Below are 18431 nucleotides of genomic sequence, written 5' to 3' on the forward strand. Positions count from 1 at the left end.
GTCTAGGGAGGGCATAAACTTTTTTTTAACGGCTCTTATGTTTAAGCATTTTCAAACCAAGTGTGATTCACGGAAAAAATTAATAAAATTGAATTAAAACAGAGCTCAAAAATTTTTGAGCCCCTTGCGACTCATTAGCTGTCATGTGACCAACCGAGTTAATAGCTACCGGTCGAGTGCAGCGAACGTAGCACAAAGAGCAGGTAAAAAGAGAACAGTTGATTTTCTTAACTGTAACGTTCTAATTTAGTGGTTTGTTTACAAAACATCGCGTGTCGTAGTGTAGAAATGAGGTGTGAGCTAAACGAAAAGTTGTTTCTTGTCCGATTTCAACGTAGTAAAATATTGACTATATTCATTGCAACTGAACTCATAATTGTTTCAGTTTCTTTTGTATGATATAATTATCAAATGATTTTCAATAATTTTAAGATTTCCATTCTTGATGCTGTGCAATCTGCAAATTTCAACAAGTTCTACCAAATTGTTTCGAAATATCCCGAACATTCCGAAAAATTAAATAAAGTTTTCTTAGAGAAAAGTGGTGACAATATTGTGCATCTTGCTGCCCAAACTAATTGCATAGATATTATCAAGTAATGCACGTTTGTTATCAATCACAGTCCTATATTGATATGGTGACCAAGAATTTTAGTCTTTTTTTCTTCACCACCCGTGCTCCTTTAAACTTTGTACTCCAAAAGTACTCTTGTGCTTCTTTATACTCATAAAATATAAAAACTAGAAGCAGGGATTATTCCAGATTACTTGCAAGGATCACTTTTTGTTATTTTTGTGAAATACTAATCGAATTTTCTGAAAACATATTAAAATTTGGCAGTTTTTGAGACTTGTGTGTGTGTGTGTGTTTTTAATTAATAGTAATAAGTTTTGTGATAAAAACTTTAATTAGAGACTGAACTTCTTTCTCCCCTGTAATTAAATTAATTTCTTATGGCACGTGGGAATTCAAGAAGTTCAAAGATAAATCGGGATGGTTTTGCAGCATTAATGAAGAAAAAAGGTTCTAAAATGAAAGTTAAATGCAAGGATCATGCTTCAAAACTAACTGGAAATGAACAATTTTCATACTTGTGTATGGAGAGATTTTGCTTTTATGATTGCAATTTTTGAAAAGGCATTTTCAGGATCGCAATTTTATGTAATTGTTAATTTAATGCAGAATTGTTACCACAAAATTTGTGTTTCAATTTCTTTTATGCTTATTACACATTTTTTTTTTTTATGAGCTTCGACTTCCATGTCATTATTTTACGAACTAGAATTCAGTGTCACTTTGCATGTGTAGCCTAATTTAATTAATGTCTTTAATTGACTGTCAGTCAGTAAAACTGTATCAGAATGTCACAGGGCTTGACAATAATTGCTTTTTAATTTTTGATGACCATTACAAGTTAATATAATAAATAATTGAATTTTAGTAATACTACTCAACAGAAACACATTATTTTCAGAACTAAGTTTTTGTAAAGTCTAAAGTATTAGAATTACATTTTGTTATTCAAAATTGATGTACTGTAGTCAAAGGCTTGGTTCTTTCCCTGCTATAATCACTAGAGATCAAAATACCAAAAAAAAAATCTATTTGTACAGTGGAGCATCAAAAATCCGCAGAAATTAGGAGAAGTTTTTGTGCGGAATTTTGATTTTGCGGATTTCAGGTCACTAAGGAAATAGGTGGGAGTTGTACCTTTAAATTGGAAAAATAAAAGCAACAAGGAATAAAAATATAATTTTTACAGTTATTTACATTATTTAATATATACAAGTTTACAAATCATTAGCTATTTACATTTTGAAAACATTTCAGAAATTGTAGCTTGTTTCATATTTTTTGATAGTTTAAGCTTAAGTCTTTTTTGTATGTTGTACAGCATTAGGAGTTCTTGCTCCGACACAATATCTTGTTGTTTTAAAAATTCCAAGTAGTATTCTCCTACCTGCACACCCTCCGAGATAAGATTTTTTTTAGATTCTGCCTCTCCTTCATCTTCATTATTTAAAAAATTAAGTTTTGGGGAAAATTGAAGCGGATTTTGGATGTTGGCGGATTTCAGGATGGCGGATTTTTGATGCTCCTTTGTACTTACTTCTTTTGCAAAAAAAAAAAGTTCATCTTATTATTATATTACATTTGTATTTTAAGAAACTATGCCTGATATTCTTTGACTAGATGAAGATGACTATTGTTATTTTATTACATACATCATGTTTAATTTTGCAATACAGTCGGATCCCGACTTACGCTAGGGATGCACATTTGGGGTCCATACCTTAGAATTTTTACGAAATTTAAGTTTAAAAAATCCTATGTTGAGCTATTTTTGGAGACATTGGACGAGATGGGGATTTTAAAGTTCGAAGTTGATGCCCTTAATACACATATTAGACTATCTTTAACCATGTTAAAGGAAGGGTCAGAACTTGACTGCCCTCAGGAATTTGTTGGTGTTGAAATTTCAAAAACTCAATATTAGCAAAAAGATGAGATGTAAAGGGATGGGGTGGGCATTATCCTTTGGAAATGTTCCAGGACTCAAGGCCTAAAACTGCACTTTTGGGCTGTTTGGTGACGTTAAGGGATAGGGAGGCTCTTCCGGTTGCTCTTCCCACAATATAAGTGTGACACTGCCCTCAGTCTGTAGCTTCAGACGAAAAATAAACAATATAATGTTGAGATGTCCACAAGAACAACACATGTTTTGTATTTGAGTAATTTTATTATCATATTCGTACCACAAAAATCAAAAGGGTGAAATTGTCGCCCCCGCAAAAAAAAGTGCCGCCCGGGACGGAACGCCCCCTCAGCCCCTCCACTATGCCACTGCCTTCGACACACTTTCTAGTTGTTCAAACATATCACAAATCTTCAACTTTTCTTAAATTGTCGCAAAATTTCACTTTTTGTTTTCATCTTCAAACTTTAGATGAAACAGCGTCCCTAGGTGCCACAATATTTCATCACCTTTCATATTTAGAATAAATAAATGAAAAATATGAGGTGTGGTGATACATTCACACTAACAATGCTATGTTTATAGTGCGGTGTGGATACTTGCACAGTCAGCGATGCTGAAAGGATGAAAGTACATTCATGAATTAATGTTTGTCTATAACAAAGCCGAAACTTAGCATCACGATTCCTTTCCAAATATTTTCGTGTTGAGAGCGAGAAATTCGCTTTAGCTCTAATATTTGTTGCTGCTAAAATCCTTGTGTTATAGCCATTTCGCGTAAGTCGGATCGCATTGTAGCGGGAGTCAACTGTAGTTTTAAAACTAAACCTAAAGTAATAATAATAATAATTGTTGTAACCTCACTGAACTGAAATTATTTATTTATCTGAAATTTTAGGTGACACCCTCAATATATTTCATAACACCTAATATTGGTACTAAATTAACGCTTTTCCTGCTATACATAAATCACTAGTTGCGTTGCTACGGTTTACCTTGAAAAAAAAGTTTTGTCTCTAGTGACACATATTCAACAATCAAGCTTAAATAAAAGTTAAAAAAAAAAAAGTGTGAAATTTCCTTTAAAAAGTAGAAAAGAGCAAATTTATAACTTTAAATTTTGGCATCTTAATGTATTTTTTAAATTCCAAATATTTAGTCATTGCTATTGATAGGCATAAGCATTCCATTTCACAGATTTTCTGCCCCCTCCCCCCCACCACTGCTCCATATAAATTTCTGAGCACCAAAGGACCTCTGTGCCAAATTTCGTAAAGATTTAATGTAAACTATTTGTATAAGAAACAAGGGCACCCATATAGAGGGCTAAGTTGAAGAAATTTGTTTCATAAAAATGAGATCTTTTATACATTATTTTAATAAGTTTTAAAACGGGACCAAACGTTTTATTTGTTGTAACAGAAATTTTCCTGTATTGTTATTCGTTGTAATGGGATTTCACTGATTACAGCATTATTGTAATCATTTGTGTTTTGCTGCCCACATTATTTTATTTGTTTCTTTTTTGTAGATATATCTATGAAAACGGAAACAAGGTCTTATTAATTCAGAAAAATCTGGATGGAAAATCCCCTTTACATATTGCTGCTCATTGCGGTCATTTGAATTCTGTTCAGTTTCTTCTGTCGTGTCAAGTTCCTGTTGATCCTTTGAAAAGAGCAGATTGGTAAGTTAAGTCGGGGTAATTATGTCAAGCTTTGATTTCTTGAGCCTTGGATTCTACAATAGGTTGGGATTTTTTGTTTAGCTTTTAGCGTCAATGACAGCTCCTCTATATGAGAAAGTTAACCTCACAGGGAAAATGAAAAAATAAAATACAATTATTTTTAAATTTGTTAAAAATTATTAGGAAAGGTGATTAAATACACTACCAGAGTTGGGTTAATTTCAAACAAAAGTCTCCACCCCCCTTTTCGCCCTAACATGCTAATATGTAGTTATAACGTTGTTGGTCACTAAGAGCTCCTGATCCTCGATCTCACCTTCATTGAAAAACTCCACTTGAAAACAGCTGATGGTTGCAAAAGTATGTGAGAAGTGAAGGAGAAGAGCACTGTTGTATATGGTGTATGAAATTCTGATCGCAAAATTTTATTGTTTCCCTGATAACAAAAAGTTGCTATATTTAGTTACTTATCAAATTTTTTTTATATTTGGCCCTAGGTTAAACTTTGCCTTCCCGAATAGGTATTAACAGAATTGGATTTATGTTTTGTGCACGTTTTTGACAGTCTGTGGTTTTAGCCAGTTTTAATCACAGTTTTTACCCTCATGTCAAAAACCCCTGTTCGACTTAGTTTTTGACATGATAGTCAAAAACTTAAATTTCTGCACAAAACCTATCTAAAACTATAACATTGGCAACAAAATTACCTTAACAAGTACTCCTTAGTTTTATAAATTTTGATTTCATACAATAAAGCAAGTTTTTTGACTGTTTTAGGCTTGAATGATTTGCTATAAAAAATCTCTAACATTACTGTGATTCAACAAGTTCCTTGTATATGTAGAATAAGAGAGAACTGGTCTGTAAAATAAAAGAACTATTGTAATCAAATAATAAAGTATTATAAATAGCAATATGTTAAAAAAATAAATGAAATATACATCTTTAGTTTAAACATTTGCATATTATATTTAGTCCCTTTCTAAAACTGGAGAGGATATATCAAAACTGGAGAAAATCCTCTCAATTGATGTTGAAATGTTGGTTTAGCAACCCTTTGCTGAAACATCCTGAACTGAGATGTAACTTCTAGTTTATGGTCCAGATTCAGCTTCAATAAAGTTATTTAAAACATAAATGAATTTGTTCGCATCAAAGCAAATATTAGCTCATTTACAAACAGAAAATATTTATTTTAGTTTACAGAAAAAGTTGATTATAAAGGAAAAAAAAAATAGTGTGAACAAAAAAACTTAAATAATTTACAATTCATGATTGAGTTCATCAGCTTAGTTTTACTTGCACTCAAAAGAAAAAAAGATATCCTGACAAAGCAGGATTTTTAGACTGAAAAAATTACTAGTATGTTTTAGTAATTCAAAAATTCAAACTGAACTGCTTTGAAAATTTGATCTAACAGTTTTAACAGCCATAACTATATTTGTATAGCATTAACAAATTAATTTTAAGGAAAATTTATCACTTATTTTAATTTAATTTTTATCTTGATTGATATGATATGTAATATAAATTATAGATCGATAATTTTTCAGCATTAAGAGAATTTGGCCTAACAGTTTCAACATCCATAACTATTTGTACAGCATAACAAATTAATTTTAAGGAAAATTTTTATTCACCTTGATTGATATGATATGTACTATAAATTATAGTTAGATAATTTTTCAGTATCAAGAAATCCTATGTGTTTGTAAGAAGAAGTATGTGGGTCATTCTCCAAAAAACGTAACTTTTGAGCGCAAATATTTTTCAATTTTGAAACCTTTTTTTTTTTTTTTTTTTTCATTTTTACATTAAAGTGTTACCTACTAGAAGTAACCATAAATAATGGCCCAGCTAAGTTCCAATTATTTTACTCATAAATAAAAAAAAATAAATGCCTTGTTCACGGAAATAAAAAAAAAGAAAAAAACTTTTAATACTTAAAAATTGAGGCCAATTTAATATCAAAGTAGTAATTTTGTTAAATTGTGCAAACAATTAGCTATTTTAATGATTAGTGGGAACATGATATTAAGCTCTCTTAATTGAAATGCAGCTTAATTAGTAGTTTCAAATGTTTGTTAAAAATAGTATTTAGTGAATTTGAGGATATACTGGCAATTTATAGTTTTGGCAGAATGCTTATTATTGATGTATTTCCCCTCCATCATTTATTTTCACCTCAGAAATAATGACATTGGTAAGGTCTGTCATGGAGGTGATGAATTTTCCATTAACATAGGCCTAATAGATACATTTTTCAGGGATTTTTTTTTTCTGCGTTGCTACGATCTGCACATATGAAGCATATGAAAGCATGTTTTTTTTTACATTAATTTACATCCCTGAAATTCAAGTTCACGGAGGTGAGAAGTCCGAATAACCACACTAAGTTTTTAAAGCAAAATCTATCTCCTTGTTTTTTGACAAAAATCTCACGGCTTCAACTGTCTGCTCCAATATGCAAATGCGATGTCCGCAGAGGGCAATACTGTGAGCATAAAACAGCTAAGCTTGATGAGAACGAGCAGCTTCTTACCTGATGTATCTTAACAGCTTTTGGACACTCGTGTGTTACACTGCACGTCGCAGAACTTTTATAAAATCAAGAAGGGTTTTAATTTTATTTACAATGTTATTTTGATTTACTGTACATATGTTAAGTCAGTATAATAGTTTTGATTAAATCTTAGTTTTCTTGCCTACATTCGTACAATCATTACAAGAGCAAACATCAGCTATGGCTGAAAATAAACAAGGAGACTCCCTTGTATCATGGAAAATAAAATTTGATGTCATCACTGCTACGTGTTAATGAGGAATGGCATTTTGTGTTTAGGTAACGGAGGTGAGAATTTATTGTGTGACATACTTTATTGTGTGTACTACTAAAACAAATCAAGACACAATATTAAAAAATTCAATATACTTAAACAATTAGTATTTGAGACACTTATGAAAGGAATAATAAATGAAAAAATATATATTTTTAATTAAACAAGTTATTAAGCAACATAAACAGTCACACAATGTGTGTGACATGCCACGGAGGTGAGAATTCACATGTTGTGAACCAAAAATATGCTAAAATAAGGATTATTATTTGAAAAAAAATGTTGGCAGTTTTAAATAATTTTTTTTTTGGTGAAATTAAAAATTATTGTTAAATGAATTGTTCCTTAAAGTTTTTACTGTAAAAGCCATGTGACAGAGAAGTTACTTTTTGAAGAATGCCCCATGTATTTAACAACTAGAAAATTGCTTCTACGTTTGAACGAAGCCATTGCCTATTTGGTGATATTCTGATAGTTGAAATTGTAACCCTAACTCCAGTGAATTAACCCTAAACTTTAGTAGGTAGCGTTCATTGTTGACCATTTTTTCATTTCTTCATTCCCCTGAAATGACACAGTCTTAACAGTAAAACAGTTAAATGACCGGATAGAGTTCAGCCTTGTCACAATAAAGCCTTTCCCTGCATGTTAAGCATTACCGAAACATGTCATCAAATTATCATGCCATGGCACGAGTTTCATTTTTGAAACACGTGTGTTACTCAATCATTTGCTACTACAGTAAAACCTGTAAAGTTGACCACCCTTGTAAGTTGACCACCTGTCTAAGTTGACCGCTTTTTTCAGGCACGGAATTAGCCCTTATCATATAAATCAACCTCTGTAAGTTGACCACCTGTTTAAGTTGACCAGTAAAGTAATGCACCGCAAGTGGTCAACTTACACAGGTTTTACTATATATATGAGGATAATGTTAGTATTTGACAGTTTCCTCTAGTTTTTGACATGTTTCGTCAAAAACCCATCCCTGGAAGATTTGGAAAGTATGCAGTAACAGGGTTTCCACTCCATTTTTGTTTATTGCAAAAGATCTTTTTAAGGCACTTCATATAGAGAAACAATGCACCCTTCTTTGTTATTTTTTATTGAAGTAAGTTGTCTAAAACTGGGTGGAGTGTTTGATGCGTATCCATTGCACTTTTTTTTTCTTTGGCAAAAAAGATTGCATACATTGAAAATTTACAGCATGTCTAATCTCTCCGTGAGGCAGCCCAGGGTGCTGCAGCACCTACTTTGGGAAATACTGGATGAATTGATTATTTAATCTTGAATATGTCAATGAATTTCACTTTTTACCAATCCACTTTAGTCAGATTGCTTGCATAGTCGAATTTGTAAACCATTCTATATCTTTTATCTTCCTGATGTTACATGTCTCTAAATTTTAAACTTTCAAATACTGCTTTTCTAGCTGCCAAGCTTGCTTGTTATCATTGAACTATTAGTCTTTTGTTCATCAGCCGATTCGATTTCATTAATGTCAAAAGCTGGCAATGTGTCAAAAGTGTCCCACTGATTGCTCTGGTACAAAAAGTCTCGGAATTTTTTTTGTCAGACATTTTGAAACAATGCTCACATTTTTTTGAAAATAATTTCTATCATTTAACCTTTGTTGCCAAAATATATCATGTGCAATAAATACCGTACATTACTACTTATTTCTATTAATTTTTCTTTTAGTGCGTGAAAGTTTCCTTTACAAATTTTTTATTATTTAATTTTCCTGTTTATATTTTGTTAAAAGGATCATAATATAAAGTTTTTTTTATCGCTTGTTACTTCTTAAAGTGATATATATCACTTTCACTTTGTATTTTCAGGACTCCATTGATGCTTGCCTGCACTAAAAACAATGCAGATGTTGTAAAAGTTTTGGTTGAGAATGGAGCTAATCTATTATTAAAAAATAAAGATGGATGGACAGCATTTCATATTGCATCTAGGTATGTTGTGAGATTATGTATCTGATAGTATGTGTATGAAGTTGTGCAAAATTTAATTTTAATGAAGTTGTTGCAAAATATGAATGATTCTCAATGAAGCAGGAAAATCATAATGTCATTCCAAACAAGCAAGCGATTAGGCTCCAAGACCGCAGTCGCCAACTCTCAGCTCAAGAAAGTCTTTTTATACAGAACTGAAGAATATTCTAAAACAATGCAGATTAAGGTCATTTACAAATTTAGGAATTTTCTACATACTTAGAGAAAGCAAGGAATATAAGAGGAATGAATCAAAAGTGGAACTTGAGGCCCGAATTAAATTTTTTTATCAGCAGTCCAGCACTTTAGCGATTCGGCCAACTGAGTACTTGCTTTCAGTGTGATTCAGGACAATATTAATTGCATTAAGCTAATTGTTAAGAATGGAAAGAGTGATATATATTCTTTTATTTTGAATTAAATAGGGTAACTGTGCCAGTCACAGACATGCTTAAGAGATCTCTCTCAGGTTAACTCAATTTTCTGAGCCTTTTAAGGCATTTAGACTTTTTAAACTATTTTCTCTCATGCAACAACATCTCATCTAACATTTGGCTACTTCTGGATCCTCTGAAGTAGTTAATTCTAATTTTATTTGCTCAATTTCGAAAATGAGTTCGACCCCCCCCCCCCCCCCCAGTAACTGACACCAAAAAAGTCTGATGATACCCAGTAGCTGACAGAATGAGGAAAGGATGAGTAATAGACAAAATTCCTTTTTGTTTAAATGTGCAAATGTGTTTGTATTGCTTTAAAATGTGGAAAACTTCTTTAATTTTAGAAATAAAGCCTTATTGAATTCAAATGAACATGAAATTCCAGCTGACCTCACGGTGGCTGCTCATAACTTTCCACCACTGCCTTGTAAATACCTGGCTCATAAAATTCTTTCTGACAACACTAGATGACTGTCCCATATTCGTGGACCACAGCAACATCAGTTTTACCCGCCTAAAATGCTTATTATTTAAATACAAACTTATGACTGTCTGTTACGGGACCCTTGTCTCTGGTGACCTTACCCTATAGGTTATATTTGTACACCTATTAGAAAGGTAAATGACAGGAAATATATTGCTGAAGTTATATTAACATTAAAAAGACTAAAAAATGTTGCATGTCTTTAAGCATTGAAGGAGCCACTGTGGTCATTTTTTGAGCGAATTCATTTTAATTGTCTTCCTGAGTGAATCCACATGACCAGCAACCACATCTTCTCTTTTGACTAAATAAAAACTGAGTGCATAATAATGATCAATGATGTTATTTCTACATGTTGAACTGTAAAGTTAGTAGTAGTTAGTTAAGTAGTTATTGCTCTGCTTTGCAGAACAATGACTATCGTTTGGTCAGTCAGCATTCGGTAATGTTTACATTACATTTGGAGTTCCAGCCGTCTGCGAAAAGAGGAATAAAGGTGAAACTAGCTGAATAGCATTTTTTCATGCTACACGGAGTAGTAGAAATTAATAATTTCTCTGTTCATACTGTCAAGTTTGTTAGAAACAACTGTGTCCTCTCCCATCTGTAAGAATATTTGCACCACTGTTTAATATTTTCACTACTATGAGGCTAATGACTAAAGAATTAAATAAGCTTGGATCATATTATGAAAAGTCAGAAAGCTGCATAATATTTAGTTATTATTTGATTTATTGAACAACAAACCACTAGAGTGGCCATACTGGGCCCTCCATCTTTCTAATTTTTAAAAGCAGTCAAATAATATTTTTGTTGAAATAACATGATGTTCAGTTTTAGTAGATTTACTGTAGATTGTAGATAAACCCCAATGAATACATTCATAAGTTCCATAATGAAAACTGTACGAGACTTATGTTTTGACTGCTAAAACTAATGTGCAATCAGAATTACAAACAATGAAGAACATTTTAAACCCAGAAAATGAAAAAAAGTAGGTTAAATGAGAAGCACAAGGTTACCATAAACACATGTTCAGCATCAGCTTAATTTTAAATAAATCATTAGACATATCTATCCAAATGAGTATTTATTTCTTGACTCCATCCATGAGTTTTTATAGCATTAGTATCTCCTGGTGAAAGATTTAATGCTGCCACTCATTCCTCAGTAACAGATTTACAGGTTTAGAGGTCACCGCAATGCATTTCTACGGACTTTTTGTGTTTCACAGAACTATGCAAAACATTTATTGGGTGCATTTTTGTATCTTTTACAAGGCGATCCACATAATTTTACATCTTTACTTCAGTCTCTTGTTTTTAGAACACGTAAAAGAGCTTTTTTTCAACATTATCTGACCATTGATTTACCGAACTGCTCTGTGATCTATAACACCATTGGCTGGCTTTCCAATTCACTAAATTATGTGTAAATAGCATCCTTTTTTCCCTCATGCAATATTTTTTGCTATTTTTGCTAAATGCTGTTAGTCTGCTCATTAGTTGTTTCTCTACTTTGATGAAATTTTACAGGGTAATAATTGTTAGCTTCAGTAGAAATTGAAATTTATCTTGTGAACCCTAAAGTTAGGGTTTGTTGCTTTATTACTTACCTGAAATATTAAATGATGAACAGTAACAGGTTTTTGCTAAATTTCTATAAAACTGAACCTAAAAAGCAAGTTCTAATATATTAAATGTTTTTGGGCTCATACAGAATGTTTGAAGTGTTTGACTCTTTTTATCATACAGTATGCTGCCCCTGACATGAAATATTTATTTTTACTATTTAAGATTCTCTGAGATTCCTAGATAATATTTTGAGTTTCTACTTTCTAAAAATTGTATGAAATATTTTGTTTTAATAAATATTTTTTATAATTTTATTCAGTTATCCATTTTTTATATCATATGATGCATTGTTGTCATAGAATTGTCACAAATGTGAAAACAAGTTTATTTCATAACATCTCAATAACTCTCCAAGAAATATTTTTAATGTTTTAAACTTAAGTGTATTATTATTATTATTTTAAGTTTTTCTGTTAATACTGCTCCTCAAACCCCTAAAGAGTTTGGACTTTGAAGACCTGAAGGGTTCTTCAAAGCCTCACCCTTTTGGGCCTCATGGTAAATTTAGTAAACCACCACCCTATAGCCAGTGCTAAGGCAGAAATACATGAAATACACCTTATGGAATTTACTATGCCTTGCCTTCCATCTTTGAGTTGAACCGAACTATTGCTTCGGTCACTCGTCTGGTCAGTGCTAATTCTATATTAGCTACCAGTTTGTTTGGCACCCTTGGCTTCCTTAAGAGGTTTTCCTCCTCCAGCTCAGTTACTTCCTATGCCGGGCTGATGAGTGCTAATAAGCATGAAACTGCAGCCCTCAACTGGAATTTACTGAGCTGGTGGTGTATTTCATGTACTTCTGCCTTAGCCCTGGCTATAGGGCGGTAACTTACTGAATTTACCATGCCTTGCCTTCAATCTTCAAGTTGAACTGAACCATTGCTTTGGTCTCTCGTCTGGTCAGTGCTAATTCTATATTAGCTACCAGTTTGTTTGGCACTCTTGACTTCCTTAAGAGGTTTTTCACTTCCAGCTCAGTCACTTCCTATGCCGGTCTGATGAGTATTAATGAGCACGAAACTGCAGCCCTCGGCTGGAATTGACTGAGCTGGCAGTGTATTTCAAGTATTTTTGCCTTAGCACTGGCTGTAGGGCAGTTTATCTCTTTTTAAGAAATTTTAAGTGTGAGTGGTTGGTCTATGCATTTTTCCCTCTTATTTTTTATTAAACAATTTAAAAGAAAAATAACTCAAAAATTGAAAACTAAAGAATAATTCTTACCTTGAAATATTTTAAAACTTCATTTATTTTGAAATCTCAGACAATAATAAAAAAAATTAATCTTAAACTTCAAAGAAGTAAGTTTTTCTTGTTCTGTTTAGAATTCTTTGAAAGGTATTACATATCTTATACTATAGCTTTATTCAGATGAGCACCATTCTGTTTTTTTTTTTTTTTTTTTGTAAATCGTCAACTTTCTGAACGTTATTGGTGACTAAGTGGCTAAGTTAGTCAATAGGGAAGTTTTCGATTTCTCAATTTTATTTAATATGATAGAGTAACATGTATGAACATCATAGGTGAAAAAATTTTTGCAATACGATAAGTAGTTTTTTTTAAATTAATTTTTAAAGTTCAAGCAATGTGACGTCAAATGGCACAGGAAGTGACGTCATGCGCTCTTCCGCCGTGGGAGAAGTTGAAGGACGTGCAGTTGGCTTCAAAGACAAAACGTAAGGCTTACCTCCTCGCATTTAACTCCTCGCGTTTCTGGAACATTAAACCTCTCATCCTCTCGAAAATATTCGAATACCATCATTGATGTTACTTGAGGAAGATTATTAGATTGTGCTTTAACAAATCCGGCCTCCATAGTGTGTCCAAAGGATTATTGAATTTCTAAAAAATAAAAATATCAGCTCGTTCAAGATGTCCGTAGCGAAAACAAGGGATCTTCGGTGGAAGGCTGCTCATTAGTGCCCTGTGACGTAAGCTCGTGACGTTTCAGAAAAGTGCACTTTTGAGCGTGGATTTTTAAAAATTCATTAAAAATCAATCACAGTGTTTAAAATTCGGCGATGGTGAATTTTTTAGTTTTGAAGGTCAATTAACAATATCCAATAGTCAAAATATGAGCATTTAATAGGTTGCAACTTCCCTATTCTATATTGCATCTCAAAGTAATAATGTTTAAAACTCTTTTCATTAGTTCACACATACATTATATGTTAACGACAGGTTCTTCTGAAGGAAGTTGGAAAAGGTTTTTGTTTGAAAAATTTACAGTTGTTCATGTTCATACGTTTTTTTTTTTTTAAATCATCACTTTGCTTTTAATTTAGAAGAGAAAAGTAAAAATATGTTAGATTAGAAATTATATTAATTATATAATTTATTTCTGTCGCATCGAAAGAACCAAGGTTTTTTTTCGTCACCTGGGCAACCTGGCACCAGGGAAACTGTATACTATTAGCATAAATACTCCTTTGCAAACTATAATTATTTATCAAATACTAATTACAAATACATTTTCTTTTTCATTTTTTAGAGAAGGCCACATTGATGTAATTAAAAACCTGTTGCTGAAAAACCCTAACTTGTGGAAAACAAGAAGTAATAATGGAAGGACACCCTTACACACAGCATGTAAGTCTGAAATTTATGCTTTAGGTAATATATTTAAATCAGTTTACATGTGTAGATGTTTAATTCAAGTGTAGTGGAATGCGTTTTTATTTTTGAGATCATATGGTGTCCAGTACAGTGAAAGTATATCAGTAATGTTAGTACAGTATTTCATGTCCTAAAATTTTATCTGATTCTTTATCTGTGAAAACCTAATTAGTATGGGGAGGGGAGGAGTTTGTAAAATAAACATTGTTTCGGAGTCAACACAAAATTCTTCAACATAATGAAATTTATTTAAATGAATCCAGTTTAATTGAAGCTAAAAATATAGCTGATCTAGTCTTATTTAATGGATATTTGTGTTCTAACGTGCACTTTTGCTTTTTGATACATACAATCCATCCAACTTATTTATTAATGATCTTGTTGCTTAATTTACAACTTTTAATCTCCAAAGGGCAATGGATAATGGGAAAGTAAATTCCTCCAATTTCCTCCTGTCAGATGTAATCAATCCTACATGAAAAGACCTGGCCTTAAAGTTTGGGATTGGACCAATAATAGTCCTGTATGTACATTTGTTGGCATAAAATGGAAATAAAACTGCATCTAAGAAACCCTCTACCAAGATAAAACTGCAGGAAAGCATTATTAGCCATTAACTTAGTCAGGAGGGTAGTCAGAAGTTGCCACCCACTATGTGAGACCATTGCAAAGCTCTCCGCGCAGCTCTTGGCTGATTTAATAAATATTTAAGTGTTTTTTTAGAGTATACACTGCTATGTATTATGATTTTGGTTATAAGGAATTCACATTAATTATGGAATTTGTGTATTTATTGCTTTATTCCATGCTCTCCAAAGTATTGCATTTTCCACTTTTTTTCCTTGTGCGAAGTAACTGACAGCAAATACAGGGGCGTAACTAAGGGGGGGGGTTTGGGGACAACCCCCCCCCCCCCGAAACGTTAGTTTCAAAAAAAAGAGAAAAAGAAGAGGGAAGAGAAAGAAAAAAAATCACTATGACTTTTTTCTGTGTAACAAAGGTTAAAAATTCACTTCGCTCCCCCCCCCCCCCAATGCCATTGAAAATCTGCTCCATGAGTGACCCTCAAGTATAAAGACGCCTCCCTCTGCTGCGACAATTTTTTGATAATTGAGTGAAATTTGACACTTCGCTTTAGAAATGAGATTGTTTGTTAAATCCACGTATAGGCAGCCTTTCTTTGTCATAGATTCTGCAAATTGTTAAATATGTTTAATTTTATGAGTCCTGCAGTGGGAATATTGCATACAGTCGAATCTGTATATTTCGAATTTCACATTAAAAAAAATCGAGGTAAAGAGGTTTTGAATTATGGAGGCTTTAAGAAACTTTTTATAGAAATTTGAAAGATGATGGTGAAAATTTGAAATCGATGCTAAAGACAATATGGGCTCTTGATTAAAATTCCTCTTTATTAGTTTTGTTAGGTATTTATTCTATATTACATTATTAAGTGCTTTATTGTGAGTTTAAGGAATCATTTTGACAGTAAAAGAAACTTTAAGCATATCTTTTTCAAGAAAAGTCTTTTATTGCTTTTTGGACCCTGATTTTTTTTTGGATTCATTATTTATCCTTTTGAGGTTAGCAATTGCAGCAAATCTAACTTAGCCAGTAGTCTACGATTTTCCTTTTTTCATCACTTGAAAAAAAACCTTATACTTTCTTTTCACTCCTATCATTTCGGTTTTCTAAGGAATCACAATTTTAAGAAAGAGAGCAACCAAAGAACAGTACTAATCCGGATAACAGAGCGAAATGGCTTTTGACTTGAATGACCTTTAACCATGAACTTTAATGTTCATCTTAACATGCCAAACCTGTGAATTTCACCCCTTAACTCTTCTTCCAAGAAAGTGCGCGAAACGACTGTTCTTTGGTTAATCTTCCTGTTAAGACTATTCGTGGAACGCATTTACTGCCTCCTCAGCTGTTGAAGACAATTCCTCTGTTTCTGAATTGAAGAACATGTTTTTGTTTGCTGCTTTGAAGATCATTGGGCTTCGAATCCGAAAATGATAGCATAACCGGAATTCGAGACGATAGAGGTTTTTGTTAGTCTGGTCTCGTGTGTGTCATAGGTCATAGTCATAACAACCTTTGCTAACCAGAGTATCCATTTCAATCACATTGATTCTTCAGCCAGTATTTACTGCGTATTCTTTTGGAAATGTACAGTCTGTTTAAAGTAGTACATTCTAAGTGAAAGTTGCTGCATAATGAAACGAACAAGACCGATAACAAGCTTTTTTCAACTCAAAGAAAAAAATTAAAATGACAAAAAGGATTGCACTAAAAAGAGAAAGTTAACGTCGTCTGAAGAAAACGAAGTACAGTCTGCAAAGCAGCGTTAGTCCCATCGGACCCTTCTGAAGGTAATTTTATTTTAATTCAAAAGAAAAACTGCATAGCATTACATGAATAAAATGTTTAAAAACGAGATGAATCTAGATTATTTCTATTAGCTTGGTTCGGATTAAAAAGTAGAAAATAAAAGACTACTTTTTATAATACCCGAAAATTGCTGTTGCTCTCTCAAATAGATATTTATGTAAATTCTAAAGCAACTAATAAAATTAAAAATAAATATCTTTATAGATATATCTTCATAAATATAATATCTTTATAGTCTGACCACCGATGAGATTGAAAGTCAAACATACAGTTTACAGGCGGAAATGGAAGTATCTATTAGCTTTTAGGGATGCCAGCTTTTGTAGATGTGTGTTAGCCTCTAAATTAAGCAGTCACACTGAAATGAATGGAACACGCTCATCAGATGTTTGATTTCCCCCTGATTTCGATAGACTGGTTTTGACAAGAAGTTGCTAGAAAATTTAACTTTAAATTAAATGGAGGGAAAAGAAAAAAAGGTGAATTTTCCATAACATTAAAAAAATAAAAAATTCTTTGCTTTTGTTTTGTTTGACACAAGTATTGGAATTGGGGCACGCCATTCCAAAGTATGTAAGATTCACCTCCCTCTTATTTTTTTTAATACTAAAAAAATTTACATACAAACTCACACACACACACACACACATATATATATATATATATATATATATATAAAAGAAGACCCCCCCCCCCCCCCCGAAAGTCGGGTCTAGCTACGCCTCTGAGCAAATAATTCATTAATCCCAGCAAAATGTGATTGCAATTAGTCCTGCAAATGTGTTTTACCGCAAAAATACTATCATTGTGTAAACAACACTCTTTGCACACTTTTAAATTTTTTCGCAAGTGTTTTAAAATTAATGAGCAATAATGTACATTAGGGTGGATCGATTTTTTTTTTTTTTTTTTTTTTTGAATTTCAAATCAGTCAGGAAGAAAAGTTGTCCACTAGGACTAAACAATTACATGTGAAATTTCAAATTGGTTGGATAAAATCTTCATACTTCTCAAGGCGGTCAAAGTTTGTGAATTGAGCCCAAAAATGCATTTCTGTTTCCTTATGAATACATTAATTTTTAATGAATTTTCAAATCGACCAAGAAGAAAAAAGGTACCCAATAGGGTGAAATTCCTAAATGTAAAATTACATTACAGTCTGATAAAATTTTCATGTGCCGCTTGCAGGGTTGGCAGGTTTCTGCCGAGGCGGTAAAAACCACTGGTAGAAACCGGTTAAAACCGGCATGGCAAAAACCCCTTTCTGCCACATTTATGGCAGAAACTCAAAAATGACATAAATGCAATTCCTGACATACAATAGAAAATGTATAAGAAAAATAATTAAATATTAACCAAAATACAATTTATTTACAGCACTATTGCCATTCAAAATCAAGTTTTACATTGTTTTCACACTGCAGCAGCCTGTAACAAAATACAAGTTTTGGCGCTGTTTCTAAACCCAAACAATTTCTCAATTTGTTGTGCACAAAGGAGAAATTTGAGAAGATTCTTTCAATCCCAGCAGAACTAGCTGGCATTATCATCAAAGAACAAGCAAGATTCACAAAACTTTCATCTATAGCACATTTTTTCAAATTGAACCACCATGCGGTAGCTGGAGTAGTTGTTACAACTTGATTGGAAAAATAGGTTTCGGGAAAAGGGGCCAATTTGTTTTGTAAAGCTATGGTATAAGGTACATAATCAGGGTTAATATTTGCGAGTAAAGTTCGGGCACGTTCTTCTTGATTACATGATAAATTTACTCCCAAATACTTTGGATGGAGCATATAGGCGAGTAAATGGTTATCAGTAACTGCTTGATTAAATCTATGCATCACTTCCTTCTCAAAAGCA

The 18431-nt window shown here is 32.5% G+C and overlaps 1 protein-coding gene across 3 annotated transcripts in view; it reads left to right on the forward strand.

Moving 5' to 3' along the window:
* Positions 1 to 267: 267 nt before the first annotated feature.
* LOC129224384 (ankyrin repeat domain-containing protein 16-like) overlaps positions 268 to 18431 on the forward strand; it is a 60510-nt gene continuing 42346 nt past the window's right edge. For all 3 annotated transcript variants that reach the window (XR_008580686.1, XM_054858826.1, XM_054858827.1), the window contains exons 1-4: positions 268 to 596; positions 4009 to 4164; positions 8843 to 8965; positions 14050 to 14147. Coding sequence is in view for 2 of the 3 variants with exons in the window: in XM_054858826.1 (XP_054714801.1) it covers positions 412 to 596; positions 4009 to 4164; positions 8843 to 8965; positions 14050 to 14147 (562 nt within the window). In the remaining variant the exon portion in view is untranslated. The remainder of the gene's footprint in view (positions 597 to 4008; positions 4165 to 8842; positions 8966 to 14049; positions 14148 to 18431) is intronic.

The sequence above is a fragment of the Uloborus diversus genome, chromosome 6, assembly GCF_026930045.1.
Source record: "Uloborus diversus isolate 005 chromosome 6, Udiv.v.3.1, whole genome shotgun sequence".
Taxonomy (NCBI): Eukaryota; Metazoa; Arthropoda; class Arachnida; order Araneae; family Uloboridae; genus Uloborus; species Uloborus diversus.